Source organism: Cupressus sempervirens, chromosome 9 (genome assembly GCF_028749045.1).
Source record: "Cupressus sempervirens isolate cs-2001-9-10 chromosome 9, ASM2874904v1, whole genome shotgun sequence".
NCBI lineage: Eukaryota > Viridiplantae > Streptophyta > Pinopsida > Cupressales > Cupressaceae > Cupressus > Cupressus sempervirens.
In genome coordinates, this window is record NC_143126.1 from 513,093,884 (window position 1) to 513,121,557 (window position 27,674).

The 27,674-nt window shown below is 35.4% G+C and overlaps 1 protein-coding gene across 6 annotated transcripts in view; it reads right to left on the bottom strand.

Moving 5' to 3' along the window:
* Positions 1-27,674, bottom strand: part of LOC149539611 (varicose-related protein-like) — a 195,239-nt gene that overhangs the window by 23,055 nt on the left and 144,510 nt on the right. For all 6 annotated transcript variants that reach the window (XM_089800837.1, XM_089800840.1, XM_089800839.1 and 3 more), the window contains 2 exons: positions 21,322-21,462; positions 20,960-21,094 (listed from right to left, as the gene is read on the bottom strand). In XM_089800837.1, the coding sequence (XP_089656963.1) occupies positions 20,960-21,094; positions 21,322-21,462 (276 nt within the window). The remainder of the gene's footprint in view (positions 1-20,959; positions 21,095-21,321; positions 21,463-27,674) is intronic.

Consider the following 27,674-nt stretch of genomic DNA (forward strand, 5'->3'; position numbering starts at 1 on the left):
GGTGAAATCTAGAATCATTTGATTTTTGGAGGTGCGACGACAGCGATTGAGGAAAAATAATTACAGAGGTGATTTTCAAACAGTGATATCTCCCTCATACGGACTCCTTTTCTCGAGCATTTTTTTTGTTTTGGGGTAAAATTTCATAATCTACACATTGCTGCAGGTGGTTTGAGATCTCTATTCCTAAGTTTTTCTACCAATCAAAAATCCTGTTTTTTACAACTTCAAAGGCTTAGTTCAGGGTCATATGGACAAATATTCAGGTGCTATTTTTTTTGAAAGTGCATGATTTTTTGTCTACTTTCCAGATCTGGCATCAGTTTGGAGTAATTTTGAGTAGACATATTATTTTCAAATTTTGGTCTCATTTTGGCTTATTGGCACTTGTAATTAATTAGATCTTGTCTTGTGTCTTATCTTGTTGACTCTGATATAGCTTCATATTTGTTGTTGTAACCATCAAAATCAAAAGTCCACTTATGCCCTAAATTGGTAACTGGCCATTGTAATTGCACTAAATATATAGTGCCAAATCATGCATTAAGGGGGGTTTCTTTGATTTTTTTTGCATTTTGGGGGTGCATACATTATTTGATCTCATGGAGTCATGTCAAAAGTGTCACTTTGGTTTAAGATTCAAATTGACAAAAAGGAACTATTAGAAATGGAGTGCTTTAATGACTGATCATCTAAGAGAACATAAGGAAGTGTTTCCTTATCTATATTAGAAAATATTTCCACCTAATACTAATTAGGGACATCCTTCTCTTCTTCTTTGCTTTATGTATAACAGTATGAGTGAGGAATCTTTTGCTCCTCTTAGTAAGGCAAGTAGTCCTCATGACGTTTGGATGTGTCTTTGGGAAGCATATGGAGATCCACAAGTCCATTACCAAAGGGCATTCTACCTCTAATCACTCCAATTGTGGTACCTACAACTTTAGTTGAGATCATACCTCCTGATGCTCCTGTTGCTTCTACCGATCTAGTTCCAGCTACAGATACTCCTGATTCAGTGTAGTAGGAAACACCATGCCTTCCTATTTCAGCTTCATGGGATGACTTCCTTCTAGACATTGCAGTGTTGTTTGCGGAGTCTTACATTGAAGATGTGGGAGACATTATGGATGACATCAATCATCTCTTTGTTGAGGAGAATTCTTCTTCACTTGTTGCGAGGGAACACTCTGATCCTCAACCACTTGATCTTTCTTTTGAGACTATAATGATTGTGGAACACTTCTTTTCAATAATTGGACGACTCTTTTACTTCAAAAGAGACATATCAGTCTTTGGAGATTGTATTCCAGTTTCCTCAAACATCATATCTTTTGAGGATTCTTCCTACTAGTTGGGGAGCATTCTCTACTACACCTATGGCACCACTTCTTCCTACAAGGAGGAACATCATTCACTATTCATGGTGCAGCTTCTTCAGTCATCAAGGAGCTTCTTTCATGGGTGTGCATTCATCATTGAGGGGAGGCTACATTGCTTCTCTTCCCATATCTTCCTATAAGGATGATTCCTTGTCTTTGGAGTTTGATTCACTTTCATACGTGGACATGTTACCTTGTTTGCCACCTCCTTTTGGACATCCACCAAATTGGCTTATGGCATCTACATTCATCAAGGACTTGTCAACATATGAGCAAACTTCAAAGGCAGCATCCATAGCATACTACATATGGATTCCTCATCCATCTTCCTATCCACAATGGGAAGTTTAGTTGCACCTATACTTGGTGTATCTTCTTCCTAAAGGGAGAAATGTCGTTTGTAGACATTGGATACTTTTTGTCTTCATGACATCCTTGCAAGAGATTATTCAATATGGGGGGGGATACCATCATGTATTTTTTTCTTATGGGGGGATATATGTTTGTACATGCATGATGTATGTCATACTAGGGGGTTCTTGATTACTCCATCCTTGCATGCATCTTGGATTTCTTCATCTCTCTTTTTGGAGGAGGTTTTTCCCATGAGGTTTACCGTCTTTCTCCATTTTCAAAGAGATTGCATTGCATTGCATTGTATGTAGAGCATTGCATTTGTACATGGGTACCTAACATGGCCTAGTAGCCGGGACCCACATTGCATCTTGCATTTAGTTTTGTGAGCTTAAGTGCATTCCCCTAAGTTGCACTTAAAGGGGGGTGTTAGTGTAAATAATTAATTATTATTACACTTTACTTAAGTTTACTTAGGAATATGCATAGACACATGAGTTGTCTTGTTGACAACACAGGAGTTAGCAACTTATTCGAGCACATGGTGTCTACAACATCTCTTTTTGAGATACACCTATGTAAACTTATCTAGTTTCCCTATCAGTTCTTTCATTCTTCTGTTGTGGGCTTTGACAGATTCACTCTTCCCTTGTCTTGTGTTATAAATCTCAGTTACTATTTCATCATCATCTCTTAGGAGTCTAAATTCTTCCTCGAAGGTTGTGTAGATATTTTTCCATGTGTTCTTTGCTACCTCCAAATCCGTATACCAATCAATGGCAATACCCCTTAATGTGGCTAGAAAGGCTTTTAACCATTCCATTGTGTCATTTTGTCCATTCGCTAGCCATATGGTTACACATGTTTTATAGTGACAAGAGGGGTCCTAAAAGCCGTCCCCTGTGAACCTTGGTAATTTTTGTTTATCTATTGCCATTATGTCAACAACTCCCAATGGAACACTTCCTCTTGACTGGAAGTTCATTCTCAAAGAGGAACTACTAAAAGTATCCTCTTCTTCTTGAGTTTGCTCCTGTCAAAGATCTCTCCCTGTAGGCGTCTCTGGATTTCTATATCCCAACTTCCTTGCTGGTGTCTTCGAGATGACCGAATTTTCTATACCTTCGATTGTATGCTCAATCAACCCTTCTTAGATTCTTGTGGAATCCCCTTGTCCTCCCCTTAAGTTACGACATCTCTCCTCCTGCTGTTGGAGACGTAGTATGCTCAAGGCAACTTCTTCCTCAATTTCTTCTCCTTGTACCCGCCTGGGATATATATTTGGAATCCAGGGCATGAATTAGTTTTATTGTCTTTTCTCTTTTACTCGTAACAAATTGTGTGCTAACAGGGGAGGAATCTCTCTCAGGAGATCGTACATCACTAGTGGTACTAAGAGTTCGTCGCGTACTGTACCTTTAGGGGCCATTCTCACATGGGCTTACCTTTGTACGTACTGATCAACCACAACTTCCAAGGCTATCACTAGATCACGAGTCCACTGATCTTCCCTGGTTATTTCCTCCTCTTCCTGTCACTATTTGTTACTTGGATGAGCGGTACAAAGGCCCTTCCCATTACTCTATCCTGCCAACCTCCAAGTTCAGACTTAGGCAATGGTGCCAAAAATGTAGAGTGACAATATCACTCAAGTTCACAAATAAAGAGATATGCAAATCATATAGAATAACACAATTGAGATACATATAAAGTAAAATATTGAATGTGCCATTAATAACACAATACCAGTAGGCGAGGAGATGGTTTCTTTTATTAATACCCAAAATCAACATAAGTACAGTGACAATCATCCAAGTACTTATAGAAGGGTCGATCGGTTGGAAACCAACTATCGCATTCCCTCACCTCCTAACTATCCATCCCGACTAGTATAAACAAGTACTAAATATAATAGTTAGTTTATTTTGACTACATTACTACATTGGGAATTGCACCTTGAAATTGAAGTTGGGTAGTTCTCTACATCCCAAAGGAGAACTCTATGTACCAAGAATAAAAAGGAATCTAATCTCTCTTACAGCAATTGAAGATGATGGCCATAATATTGCATTCATGGACAGTAAAGTAAAGACCTAGTCTAAGAACTTTTCATTTAAGAAATCAAAGTTGATTGGTCAAAGAAAGGGATACTTGTATGAATTAAATATAGAACCTTGTGAACCTATTCAAGCCTTAATTCATAAAGTTGATGATATAAACGAAATATGGCACAGAAGGTTAGGACATCTAAATTTCAAAACCTTATCAACTATGGAGAAGATGGTAACTAGTTTACCTAAGTTGAATAAAGATCATTCAAGCATATGCAAAGAATGCGTTGTAGGTGAGAACACCAAAAGTCCATTTCATGATTCCACTTGAAAAAACTAATAATGTTTTGGAATTAATCGACTCAAATTATATGGACCTAGGTCTGTTCCTTCTCTTCGAGGATTATGGTACTAAATAATTTTTATAGATGACTCCTCTAGGAAAACTTGGATTTACTTCATAAAATGTAACGAATCAAAAGAAATCCTTAAGAAATTTAAAGAATTCAAAACCTTAACTGAAAACTTATCAAGATACAAAATTAAAACTATTAAGATTGATAATGGAGGGGAATATACTTCAGATTTGTTTAAAGAGTTTTGTAATATCCCGATACAGGATATTCACTGGTTTCTCTTTGAGCAATATAATAAAAAATTAAACTTGGCAGATAGTTTCCAGCAACACCAAAAATAGTAGCAAAACTAACCGGCACTTATCCAGTCTCTTTTAGAAATGGAATACTCAGATTCAATTACAAGAACATACAATACGAGAAACAATAAAACCAATTGTTCTCCACAAGATAACCATTCGTTATTTCCACAATAACATTCAAGATGTCGAACATATAACCCTGAGCTACAAACTGATGAGATGAAACCAACAAACTCTTATAGTTCCTTAAACACGTTATTGCCTTATACAGCAGCAATATAGCAACCAACAACTAAAACGTTATTGTATTATACAACAGCAATACAATAACTAGTACACATAAACCAATCCTAAATACAGCTTTAACAGTCGGATTGGAATGATAGGATAAAAACCTGTAAGCGCGAATGAAACACCTAAAGTGATGTTTCCTGAGACAATGGGTTTGCGTCCATTGCTTGCTAGCACAAGGGGCTACGTCCTCCAACTAGCTAAAAGCTGAAGCTTTCTAAGACTCTCGCAAGAGAGGAAACTGAACTGAATAATAAATCAAGCATGCCGAAAGAATGAGTCTCATCTCTTTTTATCTTCACAATGATGACTCTTCAACTTCTCCCTAGTAAATCGTCTTATTCCTCGTCCTCTTGTGACCACATGAGATATTAATGTGACCTTTAATAATAAATCTCCAGGTGACATAGTCAAATTAAATATTGAAAATTTGTTCCTTCTTAATAATTCTAATGTCCCCAGAAAAGGGACATCACAAATCTCCCCTCCTTAAGATTGCTTGCCCTCAAGCAATATGTACCAGGATCCCATATAAATCTGTAGTTAATCCAACAGCCCAAACTATCAACAAACTTGGTCAAACTGTGAAGCACGGTACCACTCTGCAAAATACCTATCAACCGAATTCTTGGATCCCATATTAATCTTCGAAGAAATGTTGCGTCGGTAAACTGATCTACACTAATCATCACCATAATCAGCCTCAAACTGAATAGGACCACAATAAAATCCTCATCCAACCAAGGATACAACCTGCCAACACTTGGATCCCAAACTCTGTCATGTTGCCTCACTGCTATGATGATATAGAAATATATCCAGGGTCGATGTATCATCCAATAGAAAGTGAAGACCTGACTTAGATGGAGCATGTAAGAAATGGACTACTCAAAAACTGAAAACACCATCCCATGGACATCAGAATTCATATTGTCGGCATAAACTTGGAGAATTCCCCAGCACATAGGAGCTAAGAATATGAAGAATGCTGAGAATCTACCCCCAAATCTCACATAAATACTCCATCGACAACTGTTCGGAGGCTGATGAAAAAAATTCACCCAACTTCTAAATGGGGTGAAATCAGAAAATGTGTTGGGGCGATTCATCATTCCCATGCTGAGAACCGGATTCACTGCTAGAATCTAAGTTAGGATCCCAAAGTCTGAAATCTAACTCTTCCTCTTCATGGAAAACAAGAGATAATTCCTCATTTAACATAAACAAAGGATTGTCGAATGTCCAATCAGCAACAACTTCAAACAAAGGATTGTCAACAAGCTGAAAATGTTCTGAAATCTTGCTACTTGACCGTTTGGGGCAGCTATCCAAGTCATACATCTGCTGAATGCTCTCAAGTTCATCAATAACTTCCTGGAAGAATTCCTGCTTCATCCTATTCTCATGTTTCCGAGTGTGTTCCATGAGCGTGATTTGTTTTTCTACTCCCAGTAAAGATAATTGAGTTTCACTTAGGGCCTCTCAAACATTCTTAAGTGTCCTGCTGAGATCCTCAATCTCATCCCGTTCCCTATTTCACTATGCTGCATAAATCTCCGTCACTTTAATAATACAATCCCTATTGTACAGCAGATATAAGTAATCTGATTTCATAGTCTCTAGGGCTGTTTTGACTTTCTGTAACTCGGCCGCCTGCCAAACACTTTCTCCTTCCCTTGGGACCTTGCTATAGAGTTGCCCAACCAACTCATGGGTACTATCAAATTGCACCAAGGATGCCACAACCATGTCTTCACTAACCTTCAATTGATTTTGTACAGCATGTATTTCATTATTTTCCTACTGCAACTATTCATTGTTTTGCAGTGTCATCTTAGGTTGTTCCTCTAACAATCCCGCACACAGCTAACCATAAGCCTCCAATGCTCCTTACTCGGACAAACCACTTTGCCTCTTACCATAGGACTAGGTACTCCTTTCCCCTGCTTTCAGACTTCGGACAGCCTTCCCAGAAGACCATCAACATTGACTCAGCTACTCCGCTTCACTAAGTTAGGGACCCTTGTCATTACACCAAACTTCACCACATTACGATACGGCAGAGCAACACTTCATTGCTCCTAAAGACTTTGCGTCACTTCTATCTCCCTGAGACTAGAGGGAGGGACTACTCTGCTTCGTCCCTCTTGAGGGAGGTCGACTCTCCAAGTCACCCATCATGCACACTGGCATTACTCTCTGCGGATACACCTCAGCTCGGCTCCAAGCCTCACCTACACCACAACTATGCTAGAGGGAACATCTCGTAGCACAGCCCCAAGATCACACCTCAGCCTGGATCAAACACTGTGCCTACACCACAACTATGTTGGAGGGAACAAGTTGCAACACAGCCCCAAGCATACACCTTGGATCATGTCTAGGACAAGATCCTACACCACAACCATGCCTGCCCAACACACGAATGAGTACATGGTTTATGATACCAAGGCCCCAAACTACTACTACCTCGTATGCAATCTGTTTCATTTTTCTACTTGACAAAGCTCACCTCCAAGTCACCAACAAAGAAACTTGTACCTTGCGTAACATCTGCTATGTGATCGCAAGAAGGCTGCCCATCTCTGGTAGTTGTCTGGTCTTCTATTTCAAGATAATTCTGATCTATGGGAATTTCTTTGTACACTCCTATGTGTTGTTCGTTTGCAAGGAGATCCTGGGCCAACTCCAAATACTTTCGTTTTGCCATATCAGCCATATTTAGTCGCTCAAGATAAAAATCCATATAATCATTGAATGATAGATCATTCTGAATTTGGTTAGTGAGCCTTTGATAATCCTTGTAGATGTTGAGGATTTCAGTGTTTACAACGAAATCTGAATTACGGGCTAACGATTCGTGTGGCTTCATAGTAGCTTTCATGAAACTACCCAATTCCTTTCCTAATTTTGTAATCCAGGCAGTTTGATCTACTTCTCAAACCTAATAGTAACTACCCAACAGCAGTCTAGCAGTGCTAACACTTAAATGGTACTATCCGATTCTCTTTTTTTTCAAAACCTAAAACCAAACTGCCAAAGTCTAATGTGAACAGTCTTAAATTTCCTCAAAAGAGCTAGAAACCTAATTAAGAAACCTGCTTTGTTTAATTGATATTAAATGTCTCAAAAGCTCTAATGTTAAGTCTTCACATTATCTAGGCTTACGAAATTGCAGACAAATTTTCTAGTAGTTTTGTTCTTGCTTAAAACCCAATATATTGCTAAAGAATCACTAGGTAAATTGAAGATTTCAGGAACATAAATTAACCTAGTCATACATTATTCAATCCTCCAATTCAATGATTTTGTTGGCAAACCTTCTCTCATCCAGTCTTGTAGAACTAACATATAGTAATGCTGCCCACTGTTTCTTTTCAAGTCTTGCATGACATTGTGGACTAATGATCAATGCTTAGCAACCCACACTCCATACCCGATATAGAGCCATCTCTCATACAAGCATCAAGTACTTAGAATATCACAACTGGATTTGATAGTGTAACCTCTACTACATGCTATAATTCCCAAATGTAGTCACGGTAACTTGTTGACTGGTTATACCCATACATCGATGGACATAAGTCTCCGCATAGCAACAATTCCTTAAGACAACATTATCACAACCAGAGCATCAACGCCACATTAGGAATTCCCTTTACTTGTGCTAGTGTGAGTTTCAACCTGCGACCTCTAGCTAAAAATTGAGCTTGCCCCTTAATCTGCAATCATTTACGCATACAGTAATCTTGGTCCTGGTGGTCACAACTCCTCGAATTCCATCAATATGTTAAATGCAGGTCATTACTGACATTCATACCACATTGCCAAGGTTGATGGTAGAAGTTTGCAATATGTAGTCTATAGAAAATAATGCCACACTGTCTAGAACAATGAACGGTTTTCTCAAGAATAGACAACCATTTCAAAAAACTCTAATATATTCACCTGCTCGTATAACATTTTGCATAATCCGTAATGGCCCCACTTCTTTGTTCCTTAACTCGGTCATACTTGGCAATCTGATACTCCGCAAAGACTCCCAACACAAGTGGCGGCAAGATTTTCTAATGAGTGTGCATACAAAAAACTGACGCGATTAGCAGATAGCTCCAATTAATTCACTGCCAATGAATACCATAAACCAACACTAATCCTCAAGCAGTCGTGCGTTGAAGACCAGCACTGTTGCTTCCATATCCCCAAGCGGACAGTTGTCCCCTCCTCTAAACATGTCGTCTAGTCTTTTATAACGGCAGGATGATCTCTGTCGGGCTCTAGAAGTCCAAAAAAACTAACCACCCAGAAAATTATTCTTATGCGTTACTCATAACTCCAAGAGCCTTTATTTTGTAAATTTCCACAATATGGTTCAATGATGTGTTAGTTTTTAATTCTTGATTCCAAGAATCACAAAGAAATGCTTGTAATTACTCTGCTTAAGTAACCAAGCTCGCAGAGGTGTATGCGAGTGCCGAGAGGGCGTTACTGCTGCTTCACCCGCATATGGTTTTCTGTCAAACCAACTATAAGTGAAATTCACAATGGAGCCACTACAAGACTAGAGTGAGAGTGTTGTAACCACCTCAGTATCCACTAATATACTCATATATGCCCTTTCCTTTCTCTTTTCGGAACCACTGTGGCTGCCATCCTCTTTCTTGGAGTTTTCTCGACTGACGTTGTGACTGTTCCAGTCTCAACTTTTCTGCATTTGCCAAATCATATTCACCATTTTTTAGATGTCGTTGATCTGGCCTTAGCCTTGAATCAGTTAGTGGAAGTTTTAGCTTAAGATTTGGTGTTAACTCGTTAACCGCTATTGCAAAGGGCATTAGGTTGTATCTGTTGTTATTACTAGAAGATTTATTTCGTTTCCATAGTAAGCGAGCTTCAGACATCGGGTCATATCCTTTTGGCTTTGTTGTCACATCACCAAGAACAAAATACATATTATCGTCCCATTTTCCTATTAAAGTAGCTACCTTATTGCCACTTCTATCTTGAACAAATCCTTGCACCTGGTGTGGGTTGCGATCAATAATAGATTGCTCCTTTAGCTTACAAGAGTATTCACCACTTTCCTGTATGCACATTGTTCCATAGTGATCACAGTGCAGCTTCCCCAAAATAATATTATAGATAGATGTAGTTACCTTCCAGTCTGCAGCGCTCTGTTGGTCTTGCGTTCTTTTGTTCCCCATCCTTTGTTGAATCCAATTTATTTATACGAGGCCTGAAGTTTGTCGGATCTCATCTAAATGAAATATCCAATTGCAATAAAAACAAGTCATTCCTATTTGAAAACTCTGTGGATCATTTGCAGTATAATCTATCGAAGGTTGGCCCTCATAAACTATAACCCTATCTACCAGTTATGTGGCCCTGATAAAATCACACTCAACACAAAAGCAATTTTCTTTGCATGAAGAATAAATCTCTTTATAACCTTTGCTACAACAATATATTGCTCAGATTCCAAGTATGCACTTGGCTCATCCATAAGATATATGTCTAGAAGCTCCAAAATATTGATTTATTCCCAAAAACATTATGAAGACCACTTAAATATTTACGGCCCACGATATCAATAAAATTGGTCTTTTAATCCAGTTTCAAAACTTGATTCAATGCTAGAATTTTTTTTGAGATTATTCACTGCATCTCAAGATTCGATCAACTTCAATACTCTCAAAACTGAAATTCAAATTCTCATGCGTGGTCAAATGCAAGCCCTACAGGCTGGCAAGATACACAGGCTCTGATACCAGTGTAATATCCCGATACAGGATATTTATTGGTTTCTCTTTGAGCAATATAATCAAAAATTAAACTTGGCAGATAGTTTCCAGCAACACCAAAAATAGTAGCAAAACTAACCGGCACTTATCCAGTCTCTTTTAGAAATGGAATACTCAAATTCAATTACAAGAACATACAATACGAGAAACAATAAAACCAATTGTTCTCCACAAGATAACCATTCGTTATTTCCACAATAACATTCAAGATGTCGAACATATAACCCTGAGCTACAAACTAATGAGATGAAATGAAACTAGCAAACTCTTATAGTTCCTTAAACACGTTATTGCCTTATACAACAGCAATATAGCAACCAGCAACTAAAACATTATTGTATTATACAACAACAATACAATAACCAGTACACATAAGCCAATCCTAAATATAGATTTAACAGTCGGATTGGAATGGTAGGATAAAAACCTGTAAGTGCGAATGAAACACTTGAAGTGATGTTTTCCGAGATAATAGGTTTGCATCCACTGCCTACTAGCATGAGGGGCTACGTCCTCCAACTAGCTGAAAGCTGAAGCTTTCTGAAACTCTCGCAAGAGAGGAAACTGAACTAAATAATAAATCAAGCATGCTGAAAGAATGAGTCTCATCTCCTTTTATCTTTACAACGGTGACTCTTCAACTTCTCCCTGGTAAATCGTCTTATTCCTCTCCCTCCTCTTGTGACCGCATGAGATATTAATTTGACCTTTAATAATAAATCTCCAAGTGACATGGTCAAATTAAATATTGAAAATTGTTCCTTCTCAATAATTCTAATGTCCCTAGAGAAGGGACATTACAAGTTTTGTAAAGAAGCAAGAATTAAGAGGGAGTATACCATTCCCTATAACACACAACAAAAAAGGGTAGTAGAAAGGAAGAATAGAACGATTATAGAAGTAACAAGAGCTATAATATTTGATCAAAATTTAAAATATTATCTTTGGGCAGAAGCCTCTTGTACTGCTATCTATATTCAAAACAGAAGTCCTCACTCCTACCTTAGAGATAAAACTCCTGAAGAAGCCTTTACTAAGGTTAAACCTAATATACGTCATCTCAGGATATTTTGGGTTCCCAGTATATATACATTTTCCAAAAGAAAAGAGAACTAAGTTATAACCCTCTGAGAGGAAAGGTATTTTTGTCGAGTATAGTGAAACATCTAAAGCATATAGGATTTTATACTTGGTCAAAAAAACACTGAACTTAGTAGGGATGTAATATTTGAAGAAGATTTAGCATTCAAAAGAGCTCTAAGTTCCAGAGATCCCTCTCCCTTACCTAATTCTGAAGAAAATATTGAATCTGAGTTTCAAAGGGAATACATTGATGAAATTGAAGATGAAATTCAAAATCTTAATCTTGAGAGAACTCAAAATTCAAAGAAAATACCACTTTGGGCCATTAAGACAGTAGAGGAAGCACAAGACTTTGCTGCACCATCTACAACCTTCAGACAAAGCAAAAGACCCAAAAGATTTTCTAGTTATGCAGCAAACATGAGTGATTTATCTAAATCAAAACCAACCAATGTTTCAGATGCTATTAAACATGCAGCTTGGAAGAATGCTATGATGGAAGAATACCAATCCATTATTAAGAATGATGTTTGGGAAATTGTTCCAAGACTTGAAGGAAAATCCGTTGTTTCTTCTAAGTGGATATTTAAAATCAAGCATGCTATTGATGGTAGCATTAAAAAATATAAAGCCAGATTCGTAGCCAAGGGATTCTCTTAGAAAGAGAGAATTGATTATGAAGAAACTTTTGCTCATATTGCCAGATACACCTCTATAAGAGAAGTCCTAGCTATTGCAGCATCGAAAGGATGGAAAGTACATCAGATGGATGTAAAAACAACATTTCTGAATGGAAAAATTACATAAGAGGTATATTTTGAGCAACCTAAAAGATTTGAAACTCATAACCCTAAACATTTTGTTTGCAAGCTCCAGAAAGCTCTCTATGGGCTTAAACAGGCTCCAAGGGCCTAATATGAAAGAATGATAATTATCTCATTAGTTTAGGATGCTCAAAGAATGAAGTTGATCCAAATCTCTATTATAAAAAGGATAAAGACGATACGATAATATTGATACTATATTGATTTCCTACTAACAGGTGATGATCATCTTATAGATGAATGCAAGAAAGATCTAATCGGAGAATTTGAAATGAAACGTTTAGGACTCCTTTGTTACTTCTTAGGATTGGAAGTATGGCAGAATTCTAACAGCATCATACTTAATCAAGGGAAGTATACATTAGACACCTTGAAGAGATTTGGAATGTGGAACTATAGACCTTTGTCTTCTCCAATGTAGACTAATCTACACAAACTTAAGGAAGCAGTTGCAAAATCACCCTCTATAGATTCTACTCTTTACAAACAGAGGATTGGTTCTCTTATGTACTTGGTAAATAAAATATCTGATATTTGCCATGTTGTTAATACCTTAAGTCAGTTTATGTGTGAGCCTAAGCAGATTCACCTAGTTGCAGTCAAACACATTATAAGATACTTAAAAGGCACTCCTAACCTTGGACTCAAGTATGAGAAAGTTGGCTTTGACATACATGGATACACAAACTTAGATTGGGATGGAAGTGTTACTAATAGGAAAAGCACTTCAGCATGTTGTTTCAGTTTAGGTTCAGTAATGATATCTTGGATATGCAGAAAGTAGGCATCAATAGCACAAAGTTCCACAGAAGTTAAATACAATGCCGCAACAATGGCCTCTCAAGAAGCAATTTGGCTTAAAAAGTTACTTGTGGGATTATTTGGTCAACCCATGAATCCTACTATTATTCATTATGATAATCAGAGTTCTATCAAGCTTTCTGTGAATCCAGTCTTTCATGATAGGTCCAAGCAAATTGAAATTCCTTACCATTATATAAAAGATATGGTAGACAAGAATACTGTAAAAAATTAGAATACACTTGTACTGCAAATCAAACAACAATATTCTTACCAAACCTCTCTCTCGAGTGAAGATAGATCACTTCAGGAAAAGACTTGGTATGGTTGAATTATAATACATTTGTATTCTTTAAATAATTAATAAATAAAAAATTATTGTCAGGCTATTGACTGTTATGGGCTTCACCATTTGTATTCATTATTTAAGAGGTAATAATCTTTAAGATAATGAACACTTGTATAAAAGGCATTATGAGAGATAACGATCTCTTAGATAATGTGTTGAACAATAGAGAACTATTGTCAAATCTAGATGAGTTTACGATCATATTGTGATGTAGACATTTTTTATATGTCTATGAATCACAATTTGGATAAATGAAGAATTTAATCATTCTCTGGATTTTATTTTGTGTTCTGGTATATCTTAACTCAAGACCATGTTCTGATATAGAACTACCAGTGCCTATGAGTCACAACTTGGATAAATGAAGAATTTAATCATTCTCTGGATTTTATCATGTATATTGTATTCTTTGCAATATTGTTATCACTAGTATCAGTGATGTCATATCAAAGATATAGTAATATGACACAGTATCATGTGTTTGATGATACCACATGCGAAGATTCAGATAGATATAGAGTATCAATCTATGCTTATTCATCTTAATTGATGATGCTAGATATGTTCTCTCAGTATGATTATCAAGTGAAGAGGGAGTGTTAAATATGTAACTTTGATCTCATACTGATCTGATTGTACAGATCGTACAGACCTAATCTTGCATAGAATGCCTTTATAATAAAGGCCTATATATAATTGTTCCTTGTTTAGGCATGATCGGCATCTCCTTTGGAATAATGTTATTTGAGTATAAACTTAACTAATCTTAGTTTCATTACTAACAAAAGCTATTCCTCCTTTGATGCCGATTATGAGAAAACAATTTAGGGCTGACCTAGATAGGGACATGTCCCTAGGTTGCCTTATTTATATAGGGTATGTTTGTGGATAAAGGACACACGAATTACATGGTTTGCTCCTTTAGCAATACTGCCCTATATGAATACTTGCAGAGATAAAACATTTCCAAAATAATATTTATATTATTGGTAGCACTTCATAAAAGTTAAATTATAGAAGACCATCTTCAGCAAAAGTAGAAAAGCATTGTTTCAATTTCGAAGTTCAGAATTTGTAGAAACTCTACAATATAAATGAAATATGGCACAGAAAGTTAGGACATCTAAATTTCAAAGCCTTATCGATTGTGCAGAAGATGGTTACTAGTTTACCTAAGTTGAATAAAGATCATTCAAGCATATGCAAAGGATGCGCTCTTGGTAAGAACACCAGAAGTCCATTTCATGATAGCACTAGAGAAACTAACAATGTTTTGGAATTAGTCCACTTAGATTTATGTGGACCTATGTATGTTCCTTCTCATGGAGGATTCTAGTAGTATAAACTTTTTATAGATGACTTCTCTAGAAAAACTTGGATTTACCTCTTAAAATGTAAAGAATCAGAAGAAATCCTTAAAAGATTTAAAAAATTCAAAACCTTAACTGAAAACTTATCAGGACAGAAAATTAAAACTCTTAGGACTGATAATGGAAGAGAATATACTTCAGATTTGTTTAAAGAGTTTTATAAAGAACCAAAATTTAAGACGGAGTATACTGTTCCTTCTAACCCACGACAAAACGGGGTAGTAGAAAGGAAGAATAGAACAATTGTAGAAGCAGCAAGAGCTATGATAATTGATCAAAATTTAGAATATTATCTTTGGGCAGAAGCCTCTTGTACTGTTGTCTATATTCAAAATAGAAGTCCTCACTCCCACATTAGAGATAAAACTCTTGCAGAAGCCTTTACTAAGGTTAAACCTAATATAAGCCATCTTAGGATATTTGGCTGCCCAGTATACATTCATGTTCCAAAAGAAAAGAGAACTAACTTAGAACCCTCTAAGAGGAAAGGTATTGTTGTCAGGTATAGTAAAACATCTAAAACATACAAAATTTTCATGCCTGCTCAAAAAAAATTGAACTTAGTAGGGATGCAATATTTGAAGAAGATTTAGCATTCAAAAGAGCCCTTAGTTTTGAAGATCCCACACATTTACCTAGTTTTGAAGAAAATCGTGAATCTGAGTTTTAGAGAGAGAACATTGAAGAAATTAAGATGAAATTCAAAATCTTAAACTTTAAGAAACTCAAAATCCTAAGAAAAGAGCACTTTGGGCTATTAAGACAGTAGAGGAAGCACAAGACTTCGCTGCAGCATCTGGAACCTTCAGAGAAAGCAAAAGACCCAAAAGATTTTCTAGTTATGTAGCAAACATGAGTAATTTATCTAAATTAAAACCAACCAATGTTTCAGATGCTATTAAACATACAACTTGGAAAGATGTTATGATGGAAGAATAACAATCCATTATTAAAAATGATATTTGGGAAATTGTTCCAAGGCCTAAAGGAAAATTTGTTGTTTCTTCTAAGTGGATATTTAAAATCAAGGATGCCGCTGACGGTAGCATTAAAAAATATGAAGTCAGATTCATTGTCAGGAGATTCTCTCAGAAAGAGGGAATTGATCATGAAGAAACCTTTGCTCCAATTGCTAGATACACCTCTGTAACAGTAGTTCTAGCTATTGCAGCATCAAAGGGATGGAAAGTGCATCAGATGGATGTGAAAACAACATTTCTGAAAGGAAAGATTACAGAAGAGGCATATTTGAAACAACCTAAAGGATTTGCAACTCATAACCCTAAAGTCTTTGTTTGCAAGCTCAAGAAAGCTCTCTATAGGCTTAAACAAGCTCCAAGGGCACGATATGAAAAAATTGATAAGTATCTCTCCAGTTTAGGATTCTCCAAGAATGAAGCTGATCCAAATCTCTATTATAAAAAGGATAAAGATGATATGATAATTTTGATACTATATGTTGATGATTCACTAATAATAGGTGATGATCATCTTATAGATCAATGCAAGAAAGATCTAATCAGAGAATTTGAAATGAAAGATTTAGGACTACTTCATTACTTCCTAGGACTGGAAGTAATGCAAAATTTTGACATCATACTAAATGAAGGAAAGTATACATTAGACATCTTAAAGAGATTTGGAATGTGGCATTACAAACCTATGTCTTCTCCAATGGAGACTAATCTACACAAACATAAGGAAGCAACTGCAGAATCACCCTCCATAGATTCTACTCTTTATAGATAGATGATTGGTTCTCTTATGTACTTGGTAAATATAAGACTTAATATTTGCTATGCTGTTAATGCTTTAAGTCAGTTTATGTGTGAGCCAAAGGAGATTCACCTAGTTGCAATCAAACACGTTACGAGATACTTACAAGGCACTCTTAACTTTCGGCTTGAATTGTTACTAACAGGTAAAGCACTTCAAGATGTTGTTTCAATTTAGGCCCAGTGATGATATCTTGGATATGTAGAAAGCAAGCATCAGTAGCATAGAATTTCATAGAAGTTGAATACATTTCCACAGCAATAGCCTCTTGGGAGGCAGTTTGGCTTAGAAAGTTACTTGTGGGATTATTTGGTCAACCCATGAATCCTACTATTATTCATCCTGATAATCAAAGTTTCATCAAGCTTTCTATGAATCCAATTTCCCATGACAAGTTCAATCATATTGAAATTCCTTACCATTATGTAAGAGATATGGTAAACAAAAGTATCGTAAAATTAGAATACATTTGCACTACAGATTAGACAGCAGATATTCTTACCAAACCTCTCTCTCGAGTGAAGAGATATCACTTCAGGAAAAGACTTGGTATGGTTGAATTATAATACATTTATATTCTTTAATTATTAATGAAATAATTTTGAGTTAAAATTATTATTGTCAAGCTATTGACTATTATGGGCTCCACCATTTGTATTCATTATATAAGAGGTGGCGATCTTTGAGAAAATGAACACTTGTATAAAAGATATTATGAGAGATGACAATCTGTTAGATAATGTGCTAAATAGTAGAGAACTACTGTCAAATCTGGATGAGTTCAAGATCAGATTTTGATATAGACATTTCTATACCTATGAGTCACAACTTGGATAAAGAAAGAATTTAATCATTCTCCGGATTTTATCCTGTGAACTGGTAGATCTTAACTCAAGATCATATTGTGATATAAGCCTGCCAGTACCTATGAGTCACAACTTTGGTAAAGGAAGAATTTAATCATTCTCTGGATTTTATCCTATATGTTGCATTCCATGTAATACAGTCATCACTAGTATAAGTGATAAGTTATATCACAAGTATAGTAATATGACATTGTATCATGTGTTCAATGATACCACATGCTTAGAAGATTCAAATAGATATAGAGCATTAATCTATGCTTGTTCATCTTAATTGATGTTGCTAGATATGTTATCTCTTAGTATGATTATCAAGTTAAGAGGGAGTCTTAATTTTGTAACACTGATATATCATACTGGTCTGATTACAAATCGTACAAATTTGTTCTTGCATAAAATCCCTTAGTAAGTTAGTCCTATAAATAATTGTCTTCTCCTTAATAGATATCGGCGTCTCATTTGGGCAACATAGTCAAAGACTAACTAATCATCTTGGTTAGTTTGTATATTAACAATATGTCTCCTTGTAAAGTCGCCAATTTTAAGAGAGCAATTAAGGCCAACTTTGGAAGGGACATGTCCTTTATAACGACATACCCCTTGTTACTATATTTAAATAGGGTGTGAATGTGGATAAAAGACACATAAGAAATACTAAGTCTGCTCCTTAGCATTCATTGCCTCTTATGAATTATAGAAAATATAAATATATAGTTGCAGAATTATACATCAGATAAAGGTGACTGTATATACCGGTTGGTGTTGATAAAGACCATCTTCAGCAAAGTACAAAGGCTTCATATCAGATTTGGTTGTTCAGAATTTGTACAAAATTTACAATAATTCAGTCCAAGACCACATAGCAGCAAAGAAAATAAGAAGGGAGAGAGATCTAGAAATAATGTTGTGATCTGCTATTGAAAATTGTCTGTATACTTACAAAAATAAGAAAGGAACCCTCTGTTTCTGCTGAAGACATCAACCCTTAATTAATATTGAGCTGAAAATGGCAATAGATCTTATCATCTTTCGTTTGCAACCTCTAATTTCTGTTTTAGCGACCATTTCTAATTTTAGACTTTCACAACACTCCAAAAAAATTCACTGGCCAACTGAGTTTAAGGCAGAAAAAAAGAGTGGCGGACCAACAGGAAACTACACCAGTTTTAAGTTATTTGAAACTTTGAAATGGTTTCTGCAAGGGCACAGATCACTAATGTAAAATCATTTTACCCCAGCAGGAAGTTACCTGGGCATAGCCCTCAGCGAAATGGATCTGAGTTTCTTTCCAAACTGTTCTGTTCTGTTCAAGATTATGATGAAAAAATCACTTTTTGTCTTGCCTATTAATATGTGCACCTGAATTCCACAACATGATCTACTTTCTCCAAACTGACATTATTTAAGATTCAAACATTCTTTTTATAAGCTGGCAAAAAAATGAAGAATTAAACTAATAGAATGTCTGCCACTTTATGCATTCTGAGGTGTAACTTTCATTAACCATAGCCAAGTTTTCAGAAAACAAAATCAGAGGAAAAGCCAAGGGATATGTGCACCCAAGTCTGATTTTATTGTCATGTTAATCACTATCATGTGCCAGCAGCCACTTAACCCGTTTTTCATGCTTTGGGATAAATAACTTAAGTTCTAAGTTCTAACCCTTCAAAAGGTACACTCAAGTCTGTTATCTTTCACTATCTGGAGCAGGAACAGAATAACTTATCCAATTACCACTTTTTAAATGTTGTTTGGCAGAAAAATGATTGGTTAAGCTAATGAATATGTGTAACTCAGTGATGTTATTCCATTTTTCACTTAACCAAAGGAAAGAAAACTGATTAATTGACATCAAAATCAATTGTGCAGTGTTCACTCACGATTCTGCCCAAGTGCACCTAGCAGAGGATTACACCTTTTTAGCCCTATTTTATGATGCTAACTCAAGGCTACTTATGGATTCAACCACCTTGGAGGAGACCTGGTCAATTTCAGCCACTTTTTCATATGCCCTGGCAGAAAAGAAATTGGTCATGACCATGTGCATGATCTTTGACTGAGAACCTGATCATATATAACAACTTGCTGATTTGGGTGGAACTTTTGCTGTCTTTTTCCATATTCCTATTATCAGTCATTTTCAATCTCAAACCTCACTATATCATCTTGGAACATCTGCAAACTCAATCATTCTGAAATAATTGTTAGTCAAAAACAAGGCCACAGCACCACCAATCTTGTAACTTGATGAGTGGAAAGCTATGACTGGCTTGAGTTTGACTGACACACATGTGAATCATTATTTGTCAATTAACCAGACCAAAGGTTAACTTTAATAAGGATACAAAATGTAGGAAGAAGTAATTAAGGATTTAATTAATAGGACCAGGGATTGTGCTCCAAGCCCAGATGGCTTTTGGGAAATGTTTCTTTAGCCTATTGGGAACTTTAAGGCCTGGGCTTCTAGGAGGTGGTAGAGGAATCTCACGTCTCCAAAATTGTTCTTTAAAACTTAAATGCAAAGTTAAGTGCTCTCGTCCCCAAAGGTAAGGATTCGAGAAAAAAACAGAGGTTCATTCCTTTATTCTAGTATTAAGCTTTGTATTGAAACATATTCACTTTATTTCGTGCAACTGAAATAACCCCTACATGGAATCATATATTTGGCCCAGAATGTCAACTTAGATCTTTCTTCACAAAATATATTCCTGAAGCTTGTTTCGTGGAATAAAATAAGTTTGAGCATTGTAATATATCAATAAAAATCGATCAATGATAAGGCACTAGATATCTCATAATTAAATTGTTCTGTTTAATGTTTGTAATATATCTTGGCTCCAAAGTATGAGTGATAGTTCATAGTCATACAATGTCTAGAGAATCAAGCACATGTATCTCAATTTTAATGATCGCCGATGTTCATATAGAGTAGCCATAATAGACAAGACCGTAAGTCAATTACATAAAAACCCCTGAAACTCCCATGAATAATGACTCATAATTAGAGAAACTTGCAGAAATTACATAGCCATTATTTAATCCTATAAATGGTAATTCCACATTGTCTTGTTTATTTATAACATTATAAAAAATGTCTGACCTCTTGTCTACAATCTCAATCTCAAGGATAAATTATGCTTATACAAATTTGAGTGTCAAATATTTCTATATGTCTGAAAGTTTTCTTGATCTTCCATAAAAAACTTTATTTTCTCTCTCTAATAAAAGGAAAAAGCATCAAACCGGTACAATAGATCTTTTTTATATGCCATTCCTAATTTAAGAAATATCTTCCATAAAATAGTTAATTCAACTAGAAACATATGAACAACCGAAATAAAATATAACAGTCCAACCTGATTGCATAACCAAAATACAGCATTGACATCTCGTAGGGAGAGTATTCTCATAAATGCCTCCTCAAACTTTCCTTCTCCAACCAATTTTGAGAAATAAGCGGTTTGCAATATTCTATCATTATAATCATTTAGCTGCCAGAAAAATTGGCACGAATATGATAAGTTACTAACAGTAATGTAAATATATAGTGGTGTGTTGTTCCCAAAGAACATTACTTTGATGCAGATAAAAACAGATACAACCTAGAAATACATACACTTCAAAAAAATCAATAATGAGATGTGAAAACAGAACAAATATACACTAGATAAATAAAGTACTATAGCAATGTTACAAATCAGAAATACCACAGTATTACCTCTGTATTATTGCTATTATTGCACAATCTTTTAAACATGCAGTCTTCACTAGAATGCATGATATCCAATACTCTATTTAGCCCCTCTCTAAGTTCTTCTTCCATGGATCTTATATCCATTGTTGCAAACGTGATTATTTCCTGTCAAATTTTTAAAAAATATTGTAAGTCTTAAAAAGCAAGCATATTACGTGAAAGAACTAATGTATGTTTGATTTTTAGAGTCTACTATGTTCACAGTTTCACAAATTGTGTTCTACTATTTGTAAAGTTATTCAAATATTTTTCTTTTATAAAATAAAAAAACTGACTTTGTACCAATATTCCAGAAATGTTACTATAATATTAACAATTTCAATATTTAATGGTAAAGAATAGTAAATAACTTTGTCTTTTAGGAAAACTTCTAATAAATCAGATTTTATTTTGTTCGTTTTGTTCTTTTCTCTTGTGGCTGATTCTCTGAAAAGATTGGTCATTTTTTCTGTTGTAATTTTTACAACCATAGCTTCAGACACTATTAGATATTCATAAAGTAACATTTATAATTAAAAAGGCAACAGGTTGGAAATTATCTGTTCATGAACTAGTTCTGGCAGATTTCTTTCTGCATAATTGTTTTCATCAATATTTATCTAAGTTGCTCAGTTCAGCTAAATTGGCCCAGGTTCAGGTGCGATTCGAGTTTGCCCCCAGATATCCAGGCCAAACCTGGGGGCAAACCCAGCTGCACCTAGAGGCCCATGTTCTATGATTCAGATGGAATCTCCTTCACAGCTGCACCTTTAATGCAATAAGGATCACATTGAAGTTCTTCCATAACAGTAACTCACTGTTTTGTTGTTTGCATGGCTATGTGCATTGTTGACAAGATAGAGATAATCCAAGTTACACAATCAGCTCAGCATGAAACATATTTTTCAAACTTACTTGGAAACATTATATAGCAGTGTGGAATGATAATGGGAAAGATTCATAACCATTTTGCACAAAGGGTATTCATGGCAGAAATTAGAAGTTAAAACTAAAATTCAAGATTGCATGGGTATGCATACCCACACCCCTAGGATGCGTACCCAAGTACCGGGTACTCAATGGAAAGCATCATAGCTAAGGACCTTGATTGAGATCTCTGATTTTTGTTTTTGGTTTTTTGTCTGCACATCAGCATGTTTATCAAACTTGATTCAATACATAATCAACTTGAAACTTTGATATAACACTGACTAACAGTAAACTTTATCACTGTTCAACTCAGAAGTTCATCATTTTCAATATGTCATCATTATGTGATTTATGATCTTCTTGTTCATGTTCAAAGTCTACCTTATCTGTTATGCCTCTAAATATTTTGCGCATATTATTATTACAAGCATATTGCAAATCTGAAACTGAAAATAATACATTACATCTGCAAACTTTATCACTGTTCTTGTTTTAAAAAAACGATTATTATGACTCGTATTTCCAGATTTTCTATAAATATTAAATTATACTAAAAATATTGATGTACACAAGTACCACCCCCTGTCCTCTATTTTGGAAAATACTTGTACCCGTACCCTAAGTATCCAAGTACCACTGCCAAGCAACCTTGCTAATATTTCTATGACAGAATATCAAACATCCTACCTTCCATTAACAAACAAAATTGTATTTCTTGTCCTAAGAAGAAAGCAATATCCTCCATGTGTATCATTGTACGAATTCTTGTATGTAGTCTGCAATGTACATGTGGATGGAATGTGGGTGTGTCCATGTGTGTAAAATGTGAATCTGATGAAATTTAAAAAATCAAACTCCAAGGTAATAAAAGAGGCAAACAAAGATGAATCAGAATGGCATGGCATCCTTTAAGATATGTAGAGCTACATCTCTATCTACTAATCTCTCAACATGGCTGACTACAATTTTATAATTGGTAAAAGAGAAGCAAATTATTTCAAGAGAACAAATGGAAACAACATGATCATAGCCATTTACTAGCCAATATTTACATTAAGTAAATTTGGTTGAATTGTTAAGAATATTAACCAGATAACCTACAGGTCTGATAGTACAGACCGTACTTCCTCTTCTGATGGTAATATATCTCTAAACTGGCATTATATAATATATAACTCTTCCCTAGGAGCTGGCAACTTCTCATGAAGCAACAGTTCGATGCTTAATCAAACTAACACATAGTTAGTTAGGCATTATTAAATTTGTCTTCCAGATCGCCGACTTAGGAAGAGTTTAGTTAGTGCTAATTTAGGAAGGGTTATGTCCCTTTGAGGGACATACCCTTTAGGAAGGATATATAGGGAGGTTATAGATGCAGATTAAGGACACACAGCTACAACAAAGTCTGCTCCTCTAAGCATTTATATCCTGCGAGTTATATGAAAGATACTCCCTCACAATCAAAGGTTGAAATATTCATTATTGGATCTACATCAAAATAAGCACTAACTTCATCAATATTCAGAATTCTTAGAAGACCATTCTCAGCATTTAAAGACTGGATCAAAAGTCTGATTCAGAGATAAGGAATTAGCAGAAACTTTACATGGTATCAGAGCTCTAGTAGTCGAACCTAGGCTCTGAAAAATTCAATTATCAGACTCTATATATATCTAGCAACTATCTTCTATCCTCAATGGCATACACAATCAGACCCGAGGAAAGGTTTGATGGGAAAGAGCACTTTGAAGCCTGGAAATTCAGAATCATAATGATTCTTGAAGAGAACAATGTAAAACAATTCGTTGATGGAGCATCCAAACAACCCCCAATTGAACCTCACAAATCTATATGGAACAGAAGAAATAGAAAAGCTATTCAAATCATCTTGGATAGAGTAAAAAATGATATTGTACCTATGCTTACAAAACATCAAACTGCCTTTGATATGATGAATGCATTACAAAATGCCTATGAATTAAACAATGCAACTAGGGTTCTTGCACTAAAAAGGCAACTGAATCACATTCAAATCAAGAAAGGAGAATTGATAAATTCCTACTTCCTAAGAGTTGTCGGCATTAAAGATGAACTATCAAGCATAGGAACCATCATTAGTGACACAGAATTAACACTTATGGCTATAGATGGATTGCCAAATTCATGGGAGACATTTGCACAAGGAATAAGTGCCAGAGATAAGCTTCCGGACTTTTAACAGACTCAAGAATGATTGTCTTCAAGAGGAATCCAGAAAACTAAAGAAAGGAGGGAAACCAAAAGTAGAAGATGAAGAACTTCATGTTCTTAATACAAACTCCTATATGGGCAAGAAGTATATCAAGAAGAAAAAGGGGAATCAAAAGAATGGAAAACCCAAGAAAGATCTATCTAAAATAAAGTGTTTCAAGTGTGAAAAATTTGGACTCTATTGATCTAATTGTCCTCAAAATTCCAAACAAGAAGCAAATTGTACAAATATCATTAGAGAAGAAGATACTTATGATCCTGAAAACCATTTTTTTTATTCCTCTCTATCAAACGAAATTTCAAATAAAGCATGGGTAATTGATTATGGATCTTCTAGAGATATAACGGGATACAAAGAAACTCTAGATTCTTTATCAGAGAAGGTTAACAGTGAAGTTACCATTGGTGATAACTCAGCACACTCCATTGAAGGAATTGGAAATTGTACTTTGAAACTAAAATAAGGAAATACTCTTCTTCTTAAAGGTGTACTCTATGTACCAAGGATTAAAAGAAACCTAATCTCAATTATAGCACTTGAAGATGATGGGCACAATGTTGCATTCATGAATGGCAAAGTATTAACTTGGGCTAAGAACACCTCTATCAAGAAAGCAAAGTTAATTGGTCAAAGAAAACGATATTTGTATGAATTGAATACAAAACCTAGTCATTCTATTCAAGCCCTAGTTCACGAAGCTGCAGATACAAATGAATTATGGCAAATAAGATTAGGGCATCTAAATTTCAAAACTTTATCAACTATGGAGAAGATGGTTACTGTATTACCAAAACTAAATAAAGACCACCCAAGTATTTGCAAAGGGTGTACTCTGGGTAAGAACACCAAAAGTCCCTTTCATGATAGCACTAGGAAAACAAATAATGCACTAGAATTAATTCATTCAGATTTATGTGAACCCATGTCTATTCCTTCTCTTGGAGGATTTTGGTATTATATCTTGTTCATAAATGACTTCTCTAGGAAAACATGGATTTATTTTTTAAAAAGCAAGGAGTCAAAAGAAATCCTACAAAGGTTTAAAGAATTCAAAACATTAACTAAAAACTTTTCAGGGCATAAAATTAAAACCCTTAGAACTGATAATGGAGGAGAATATATCTCAGATTTGTTTAAAAGGTTTTGTAAAGAATCAGGGATTAAGAGGAGGTACACTGTTCCTTATAATCAAGAGCAAAACGGGGTAGTAGAAAGAAAGAATAGGACAATTATAGAAGCTGCTAGAGCTATGATTTTTTATCAAAATCTAGAATATTATCTTTGGGCAGAAGTCTCTTGTACTACTGTGTATATTCAAAACAAAAATCCTCACTCCTATTTTAAATATAAAACCCCTGAAGAAGCATTTACTAAAGTAAAACCCAATATAAGTCATCTTAGAATTTTTGAGTGTCCTCTATATATCCATGTTCCAAAAGAAAAGAGAAACAAGTTACAACCCTCTAGGAGGAAAGTTATTTTTGTAGGGTATAGTAAAACATCTAAGGCACATAGGATTTTTATACCTGGACAGAAAAATATTGAACTTAGCAAAGATGTAATCTTTGAAGAAGATCTTGCATTCAAAATAGCCATAAGTTCTGATGAACCTTCTCCTTTATCTAGTTCTGAAAGAAATAGTGAATCTAGATCCCAGAGGGAGAGCTTAGAAGAAATCGAAGATGAAATTCAAAATATGAACCTTGAAGAAAATTCAAAGAAAAGACCACTTTGGGCCATTAAAACAGTTGAAGCAGCTCAAGACTTTGTTGCACCTTTCGGAACAATCAGAGAAAGCAAAAGACCTAAAAGATTCTCTGGTTACACAACAAACATGAGTGATTTATCCAAAATAGAGCCAACCAATCCTTCTGATGCTATTAAATATACAACTTGGAAAGAAGCTATGACGGAAGAATACCAATCTATTATGAAAAATGATGTTTGGGAAAATGTTCCAAGACCTAAAGAAAAATCTGTTGTTTCTTCCAAATGGATATTTAAAATAAAGCATGTTGCTGACGGTAGTATTGATAAGTATAAAGCCAAATTTGTAACCAGAGGATTTTCTCAAAAAGACAGGATTGATTATGAAGAAACCTTTGCTCTTGTTGCCAGATATACCTCTGTAAGAGCAGTCTTAGCAATTGTCGCATCAAAGGGATGGAAAGTGCATCAGATGGATGTAAAAACAACATTCCTAAATGGAAAGATTTCAGAAGTATATCTGGAGCAACCGGAAGGATTTGAAACTCATGATCCTAACGCGTTTGTTTGCAGGCTCAAGAAAACTCTCTATGGGCTTAAACAGGCTCCCAAGGCCTGGTATGAAAGAGTTTATAAGTATCTCACCGGCTTAGGATTCTCCAAGAATGAAGCTGACCCAAATTTATATTATAAAAGAGATAAAGATGATATGGCAATTCTGATACTGTATGTCGATGATTTACTAATAACAGGTAATGATCATCTCATAAATCAGTGCAAGAAAGATCTAACTAGAGAATTTGAAATGAAAGATTTGGGACTCCTTCATTACTTCTTAGGACTGGAAGTACAACATAATTCTGACAGTATCATACTTAACCAAGGAAAGTATACATCAGACATTTTGAAGAGATTTGGAATGTGGAATTGTAAACCTATGTCTTCTCCAACAGAAACTAATCTACATAAACTTAAGGAAGTAGCAGCAAAATCACCTTCCATAGATTCTACTCTCTACAGATAGATGATTAGGTCCCTTATGTACTTAGTAAATAAAAGGCCAGATATTTGCTATGCAATTAATGTCTTAAGTCAGTTTATGTGTGAACCGAAGGAGATTCACCTAGTTGTTGTTAAACACATTATAAGATACCTACAAGGCACTCTTAATTTTGGACTCAAACATGAGAAAATTGCTTTAGACTTGCATGGATTCACCGACTCAAATTGGGGTGGAAGTATTAAAGACAGAAAAAGTACTTCAAGATGGTGTTTCAGTTTAGGATAAGCTATGATATCTTGGATATGCAGAAAGCAATCTTCAGTAGCTCAGAGCTCCACAGAAGCCGAACACATTGCAGCAGCGATGGCCTCTCGAGAAGCAATTTGGCTGAGGAAGTTACTTGTGGGATTATTTGGGCAAGCCATGAATCTTACGATTATTCATTGT